The 9092-nt window shown below is 47.0% G+C and overlaps 1 protein-coding gene across 1 annotated transcript; it reads right to left on the reverse strand.

The window, feature by feature from the left end:
* Positions 1-7384: 7384 nt before the first annotated feature.
* Positions 7385-8686, reverse strand: LOC141470479 (C2 calcium-dependent domain-containing protein 4C-like). The gene has a single exon (XM_074156524.1). It carries the CDS (start codon positions 8684-8686, stop codon positions 7385-7387), a length of 1302 nt encoding a protein of 433 aa, XP_074012625.1.
* Between the last annotated feature and the right edge of the window lie 406 nt (positions 8687-9092).

Here is a 9092-nt window from a genome sequence, read left to right on the forward strand (position 1 = left end):
GATGGAGGTGGCATTTGCTTCCACCAACCCTATGCCCTGAGATCAGACGAGAGGTGTGAGTCCCAGGAACCACTCACCTGTGCCATCAAATGAGACAATCTCGTGCTGCTGAGCTGCTTGTGCAAAAGCAGCTCTCCTTACATGCAGCAATAAGCCAAGAGACCATTTGACACTGACCAAGAAATATCACCGTGGATTTGAGGCTCCAGCCCACTGAGGGACATGGTGTTGTCATCGTGCACATTGCTGGTTTGTGCTTTCTCCCTGCCCCACTCTCCGCAGAGGGTGAACTCAAAGCCTGTTCAGCTGTTTCAAGATTCGAAGCAGTGAATATCAAGCACAGAGCTGGGCTAACTGAGCTTAGATCACATCTCTGAAAAAACTCAGCTATGATTTGGGAAAACTTTTCTTATCCACTAAAAATCATCTGTGGAGGCTTGACTCTCCTCCTTCCCCCACAGACAACTGATCCAAGACCGCACAGCTGAGTCACTGGCTTGAATCAGCTTTGACGCTTCAGGCAAGCTAATTAGGGGTGTGAAAGTCAGCATTTACCACAGTCACTTTTTCATCATTGGTGGCATTGCTTTTGCCAACACTCAGCATGAGCTATTCACCTTTAACAAGCTTTACTAAGCGATTCCACCCGCTCCGCCCCCCAACCCCTGACTTGGACTCCAGGGTTTAGTCTCAACTTCAGCACAGCGGTCCCTACAACCGGGGCAGCAGGTCCTGCTGAGCCTGTCTAACACCAAAGCTTTGTTTCGCTGCTGAAGTACACTCAGGAGCAGCGCTGGGGCCTCCAGCTTGGCTGCAGCTCTGGCATCCAGCACTGCAAAAGCCAGCTGTGCCGAGTGCCTGACTTCTTCTGCAAAATGTAATGCATGGGATCCCAGCAGAAAGCAATTCTGGCAGGTACAGCTCTGCTACGGGCACCGGGCTGCCAGTAGGCATCAAGTAACACAGGCTTACAGCCAGGGGATCTTCTAGAATCACAGTTACATAAATTAAATAATCTGGTGAAATCAGAGAAACCTCGGACAAGTTGGCTCTGGCATTTCAAGACAGCATCTGTTATTGCTATTACATCTACTGGTACAGGTTTATTGCTCACTGGAAACAGCTAATCGTTAGCACAGGAAGGTTTGACACCAAAAAAAACAAAACCAAACCAAAACAAAAAACCCCAACCAAACCAAAACCAAAAACCACACACCAAAACAAAACCAAAACAAACCAACCACAAACCACCAAAACCAGAGCAAAGATTGAAATTAAATGGTTTCAACTTCTGTAACTGTGCACTTTTATAAAGGGATGATAGAAATAACCGTGAGAATTCATGCAGTGCTATTCAAAGCTACCTCATCTCATCCTTTGCCTCTGCACATGAGAAAATGAGCACCTTTAACATAAGTGCTTTTCTCGGTGTCTTTCTCACCCGTTATGTCAAGACAGGGAAGGGCTCTTCCTTACAGGCAGCTGAGGACCATGGTGAGAGCCATATGAAATCCACAGCGGGCAGGGATGCAAGCATTGGAAAACGGAACTTGTGTGACCTGTGCTCCACAGCAAGAGTTTAAACAGATGGGCTCTGACTTCCTTCCCTGTACATGGCTCTTCAACACAGCCGCGTAATGAAGCCCAGAACTTTGGCTGGTCCTCTCACTAAAAAGAAGCAACTGTAAGGTTTTTCAACCGACTTTCTCTCTCACCTTGTGCCACTTCAAATGCTTCTTGATATTGCACTGAAGAGGCTGAGAAATGGAACTAGAGAAGTCATTAAGATTTAAGAGAAAGGAGGCAAGCTGGAAAATCTTGTTCAGTGCTTTCCTGTCTAGTACATGCGATGCTTAACAAGGTCAGGTTCTCACTGTACCACTCAGGATTGCTAATTTTGCAGCATTAGAACATCTACAGCCAGAACACTAGAACATTTATAGCCAGAAATAGAAAAGTAATAGCAAAAGGAGTAACAAAAGTGGAAGACAGTTCTCTGGTTACCTGTGGTGGTATCTAAGCAGAAGAGGCTGTTAATTCTTCTCACTCCTGTTTGTTGGACCCTTCCTCTCATCTCCAGGACTCTGCTGAGTTCCCTCACCCCAATTGCTATATACCACCAGCAACCTGGGCTGTAGCCATTTCTGTTCCTGACAGGGGCAAAAAATTATTGCAAGCTCTTTTCCTCTCATGAGGATCCCCTAAATGCAAAGAACCAGCAGCATAAACCACACGAGCTGCTCAGCAATCCCAATGGAGGCACAACGAGCTGACAGACAGAGAAGAAGGCAGCCCCTTTTCACCTCTCTGCAGGTACCAGGACACTGCGCACAGACCGGGCTGAGGTCTGCAGCTCTGTCCCCTCCTGCCACCTGTGTTTTACATCTGTCACCTCGACCCAAAGTAGGTTAGTTCACAGACACTCTGCAGCATTAAACTTCATCTTACCTCTGCTGTGAGGACAGAGTGTTCAGCACAGTTTTAGTCTTTACTTCTAGGACACTATTAATAATGATATTAGAGTACATTCCAGTGACAGTAACCAGCACTGTCTGTATCGAAATGCCATCTCATTTAAATATGCTGATTAATCTGACGTGCTTTTTTTTCTCCAGAGCAAATAGTAATGGAAAACAGATAGCATCTAATTATGCCATTCATTTTCTGAGCGTGAGGCCATTGTTTGTTTAAATCAAACATCCTGCTGCAAAAACCTATCAATAGATGTGACTCATTACCTTTCCTGCCTTGGCCAAATATCGTGCCCAACAATTCAGCCACCTATGCAAGCCAGATCTCTAACCTAGATGCAGGCATCTGCCCATCTCTGAAGCCATCAGCAGCCCCTGGAGAGCACGGGGACATCCCAGCGAGCACACGGCCTGTGGCCTCCCCAGACCCTGCAGAGAGGTCCTCACACTGAGCAATCGACTCACACAGGTTTCTCCAGGACAACTCCCCCAGCCTGGGGGAAGTAGCCTGGCAACCCAAAGACAGGCTTTTTGCACATTTATACGTTCATCTAGCTGTTCTTTCTGCAGTTCTCTGAGGAAACTAAAAACTACCCACAGCAATTAATAGTTAGACTGAAAACTAGAAGAAGTTTTGCCCGTTAGGCCCCGTCCTATGTTCAGTCCTTCACCACAGTCACTAGGGCTGACCAAAGCACCGAGCCGCAGGCACAGAAGCACCAGCCTCCTCCAAAAGCCCCTGAGGAGGAGGAGGCGGCACGTGGAGCCGACTCAGGTGCCATTTTTGGCAGTGCCTCTCCAGACCCGGCCTGAGAAACAGGAACAGCGTAGAACAAATGGTGCAATAAATGGAATTTGATACTGCAGTCACCGTGCTGCCTAATCCCCAGTCTACACGTCTGTCCTGTCAGACTTTTTAGGTCATAGATATTTGCATCCCTTGGTATTATTCCTGACTTTACCTGAAAAGCAGCACAGTTACAGGAATTGCATTTTATCCTGCCGTAATTCAGTACCTTGCACCACAAACTGTATTTGAGTATAAACTGTGTGGATTTCTAGAAAGAAAACCACCAGACTTGCTTTACAGTAACATTTGTGCTGAACTGAAGAGGCTTGCCTAAAATAACTGGGTTTGAAAAGGCCAGCACAAGTAGTGCTTCCAGTGCAGCTGAAACAAATAATATTTGCTCAGCAAAACGTGAGTCCAGGATCTTGGCAGAAAGAACTTATTTTCCTCAAACAATTGTCAGGGCTTTTTTTAAAAATGAAATTAAGAGGTCATCTTCCAACCAGTGAGCACCACTGAACACAGCTCCCCCAAAACAGGAGTCTTGCTTGAGAGAGTCATTTACGCTACCGTATTTTCACCATATTTTAGAAGTTCGGAAAATCTTCTGAAGAGAGTATTGCTGAACTCTGAGTACCTGTTTGCTAATGCCAGGAGGCAGATTTTCTTCTTGCTGTTGACTCTCATATAAGCATTGAGGCATCGTGAGTTTTTCCAGGCTGATGTATCCAGTTGCCTTCTTGTTTGCTTATGCAGGTGCTTTACGTAATAGCCCCAATACGGCTGACGCTTTCGGAAAGCAGCTACAGCACAGGCAGCATTGTAAGAGTTCACCACTAACAGCTTAGTTGACCTCTAAGAGCACAAGAAAACAAGTCACGCGCCCTCTAATATTCCAGCAAATTGAAGCATTCAAATTGTATTATGACTTTGCATTGCTAATAAGAACACCCTGATAAGCAACACCCCAAAACTCAAAAGGGATCAAATGCCCCAAAATGTAAAATGACACACTAAAATGGGGAGAAGGGGGAGACGGCACCAAAACTGTTTTCCATCTAGTGCTATAGTCATGCTTAGTCCTGAGTCTGACCAACGTAGCTGAGTAGGTGCTTAATTCTAAATTCTTATATTAAAAAAGAAAACTATCAAGAAAAATCTAAACTTACGTTATTTACCAGAGAAACACACAAAGAAGGTCCAGCTGTCCATCCCAAGCTTAAACTCTCCCTTTGAATCAGGTCTGCATATTTTCTGCTGTTTTCAGCCAAAGGAGCAAGCGACCCTCTAGCAGGAAGGCCTATCAACAAACTTCTGTAAGGAGACTGTCTCAGAAATAAGTGATTGTTTAAAGACCTTTCAAACCAGCTCAGTTTTCTTTCAACCAACCAAAGATGCAGGCTTCACTTTTTTAAATACTGGACTCTAGATGAGCCCAGTTGGAAACTTATTTTTCTGCCACAGAAGGGAGAACTTTCTCCCAGGACTGAACTCCTTCCCTGCCTGATAAAGGATGAAACTTTACAAACGCTTCTCTTTTATGCCAGTAACTACACTACGCCCACCAGCCCGCAGAAGAGAAGATCTCATTGATGTGTATGAATATCTGATGGGAGGGAGTGAAGATGACGGAGCCAGACTCTTCTCAGGGGTATCCAGGGAGAGTATAGGAAGCAACAAGCACAAACTGAAATACAGGAAATTCCACTTAAGCAGAAAGAAAAACTTTTTTACTGTTAGGGTGGTAAAACACTGGAGTAGGGGTCCCAAGCAGATTGTGGAGTCTCCACCCTTGGAGACGCTCTGAACCCAACTGGATGTGGTCCTGGGCAGCCTGCTGGAGCTGACCCTGCTTTCAGCAGTCTCCAGAGGCCCCTTCCCACCTCAGCCGTTCTGCCATTCTGTGTCCCTGCCGTACAGCCCTGGCACAGCACCTACCACAGGGCAGGCAGATCCCCACTGTAGCGTAGCTGTACGTGGCCCTCTGATGCATGTAACTCTTCTCTTCTGTAGTATCTCAGCCTCTTTCTCCATGGGAGTACACTTGTGAAGAGACCTTAAGTCCCAAGAACTAAAAATGTGATGCGGATGAGCAATGAGCCTGAAGTGGGAGCCTCTGCCCTCCTTTGGGAGACTCCATGCGATAACCAACTAAATAGGCTTAATTTTTTGCAGCGCTATTGATTCTTCCTTGAAGTTACATTTTTTAATTTCACTTCTCCCCACTTCCTTTAGGTTTTCCCTTAGAGTCAGGTTGCCCAAATTCAAGGGTACAAGCGTCGGTGCATCACCTGCAGCTGCGCAGTGTGTCAGTACATTTAATTCTTTCCTTTAGCACAAACGGATTATTATTCCATTTGATTTTAATCAGCTTCTGGGAATACACCCAGCCATTCTCCTGTGCAAGTTGTCCTTTGTACAACTTCTGTTTTTAGAAGCACCTCACGTGAACTGGATGAAGGATTAGCAGTGGGTATTTCCAAGCACTGGTGGTCACAGTTATCATCCTTTGGGCTTTTTCTGCTATCAGAAGGGCTAAAAAAAAAAAAAATCCATCCTGCAGGACTCAAGTCTGAAACAGAATCAAATGATTCAGTGGCCAAGCAATACCAGAACCTCCCCTGAACAGCCCCATGATTTGCAGGAGGATGAACTCTTGCCAGAACAGGGCAGGGGGAGGATCTGCTAGAGATCTTTTTGAAAGAGCTTTTAAGCTGCAGATTGGGCACTAGGGGGGCCCTGTTTGTACAGCCTCACAGGGAACACAAAAGAAAACCTTCCTTTTCTGTGCCCCACGCCTGTGTGGATTGCTCCTCCATTAAGGCTTATCTACCTTTCACATAATGAAGCCTGCAACTTAATCAAGGGAGGCAGCAACAGGCCTGGACTTTGGAGACAGTTTCTGTCTCCTCCTACTTGCACAGCCGCAGTTTCTACAAGTTTATTTGGTATACCTAGCCCCCCCATCCACCTCAACAGAAAAAAAAATATATTAAAAAAAAAAAAAGGAAGGTGGCCTCCAGCATGCAGGAGCTCTACACCTTTGTGTTTCTTGTAGTGTTAAAGCAAGAGCCTGAGCCCCCCTCCATTTGCTGGTACAGGACAGAGAAAGATTGTCCTAGTTTTATTGCAACAACTTGAACAAGGTATGCAGCAAGTCACGAGCTGAAGCAGGAATTTAACCCAGAGATTCCAAACTATCTTTTGCCCTTGCCGTATTGATACGTTATCCTATCTGCTTCAGTTGGAGAAAGGATGTGATAGCTGACCTGGTGAGGGTTAAAGCTCCAGGGTACGTTCCTGACCAAAACACAGTCACCTGGCAACTTCATCCTGACAGCTGTGAGATCAGCCACAGGAAGGGTAAATGAGGATGCTAAGTGTGCCCAAGCACTCACCCTCTCCACAGCGACTCCAGGCAGGAGCCACCACTGTGTTGACAGCGTAGGTCTGTGGAGAGAAAGAGAGCCCCATCTGCAGTGGCTTTCAACTGCTGCTCAGAAGCTGATCTTGTTATCCTCAACACGAGCTTACACCTGCTTTGGGAGTCCAAATCCTCCACCCTCCTTGTAGAAGAGGGGCTGATTCCCAAACAAACTATATATATATCTCTCTCTCTCCCTCCCTGAACACAGGACACATTAAAACATTCACTTATGTAAATATGAGTGCTGTCAAAATGGCCTATTTAACTGCTGTAGTACCTGGGAGCTGCAACAGAGTTCAGCACCCACGGTGTGCACGTGCTGTGTACCTGCTCAGGGACCAGAGCGAGTCAAAAACAACCCTCCCATGCCCTGAAAGCCATAAACAAGAACAGCTTGGGCTTGGTAACTGCCTAATCCTATATCCTAAAGGCAAACTAGACCTTCTGCCCTCTTCTCCTGTTCCACAAGCAGAAGGTCTGCTCCACAGCCACCTTTTAATTTAAGAGCAAATGCCTCAGTTTGAAGTGTTAAGCAGCAAAATAAGTCACAACAGCATGAGAGTAATACCAAAATACAGTGCTTTAAAGCAGCCTTAAAAAAAAAAAAAAAAAAGAAAAGAAAGAAAATCAACGCAAAACTTTATTTAGTAGAAAAGTTCCAGAAGACAAAATTAGTCTGTTTGAATGTTTGAAGTATTACACTGACAACATACTCATTAAAGACAATTCCCGTTCTCCTAAAGTGTAATCCCGTTTCATACTGCACCCTTTGTTCATTGCTTTCATTCTCACAGAGAGGCTGTAAAGCTCTTCTTCTGCAATGCCATCAAAAAAGAAGTCCTCATTGAAGATGGGATTTCTGCTTCTCTTTATAACAGTGCTTCTCTGCTTCTGTGCTTTCCCTGGCACCAGGGAGAAGGTGATACAGCAGTTTATGTTTTTGGGCTCTACAGAGTCATCATATAAACCCTCTGCACTGATCAGGCGGATCCGCAGCCTTTCGTTTTCTGAGCAGTATTCAGCTGACAGCCTCAACATGCCTCCCTTGCCCATCACCACCGTGCTCTCTCCCACTAGTCTCTCCCGGCTGCGGGTCAGGTCCAGGGGGAAGATGGGAGAGCAGGACACGCTACAACTACGGGTGGCAATCAGCCCTTCTGAGGCCCGCCTGATGGCACTGGGACTGTTATCAGTGGAGCTGCTCTCCTCTGTAGAGAGGGAATTGTTTCTGGCCACGCTGGATTTGTTCTTGGCTTTCAGTGCTCGGCAGAGCAACCCCTCCTGGCTTTGTGTTTTGATCAGGGAGCAGGATCTGGGAGGTGACCTGTTGAGAAGTGGAGAACTGAAAGGAGAGGAATCGCTGGAGGAGGCAGTATCGCTGTCACATGCGCCTTGCCGGTGCAGGGAGAGATGCTTGGGAGGCAGCCTCACAGAAGCAAAGCTGATAGCAACGGGATTAGACATGCTCCCTTTGCCGCTGAATGTGTTTGCTCTGGATCGAGACAGCACCAGGCTGGGCAAAGCACCGCATGGGTGACCATGGAAGATGGACTCCTTTCTCCTGGTGTGGGGACTCTCCAGCAAAGTGCAGAAGCCATAGGAAGTGGGGGCTCTGGGAAAGTGAGGCAGAGAGAGCGCTGCTTGGGACTGTGGGTCCGAGTTAGTGCTTTCTTCCTCCAGGGCTGGGATCTCTTCAGCACTTTCCACCTGAATGAGATGTGGCAAAGAAGAGCCAGAGCTGTAGTCAGAAGAATTAAGAACTGCATCCTCTGAATTGCGGTGCTGGTGGGAGCCAGTGTCCTTAACGGGGCCAGAGCTGCTCAGCCTGGGGGGAATGCAGAATTCAGGGATCCTGTCAGGGGTGAGCACATTAGGAAAAGCAGCAGCTCCCAGTCGCGCTTTTTCAGGCAGATTTTGGCCAGGCGGCAGCCCCAGGAAGGAGGAGCTAGAGAGGTTTCCAGTTTCATGTGATGTTCTGATCTTTTCAAAGAACCACATCGCTGCAGCTGGGCAGGAGTTCCTCAAAGGGGAAGAGCTTGAAGTACAAATCCACCTGCAGACACAGAGATGCAAAAGTACATGAACATCCTTCTTGGACACACTGCAGCCAAGCAAGGCACAGAAGATGCCACTCAAGGCTGGACTGGCACAAGCCCAGTCAATCCACAGGTCCAAAACAGCCTCTGCCCGGCACAGTACCTTAGCAAAGTCAAATGGACTTCGCCACAAGAACAGAACTTAACCACTAAATTAAACACTGTCGAGTCACTACCAGGGGAAAACGTCCCTCCTCTGACAAACCCCACCGCATTTCTCGCTTAGCAGAGAACGTACCTTGTCGAAGCGGAAGCCAGCTGTTCTCTCCCGCCGCCCTCGCTCGCTGCTGACCGGCGCCGGGCACCCT

Source organism: Numenius arquata, chromosome 11 (assembly GCF_964106895.1).
Source record: "Numenius arquata chromosome 11, bNumArq3.hap1.1, whole genome shotgun sequence".
Taxonomy (NCBI): domain Eukaryota; kingdom Metazoa; phylum Chordata; class Aves; order Charadriiformes; family Scolopacidae; genus Numenius; species Numenius arquata.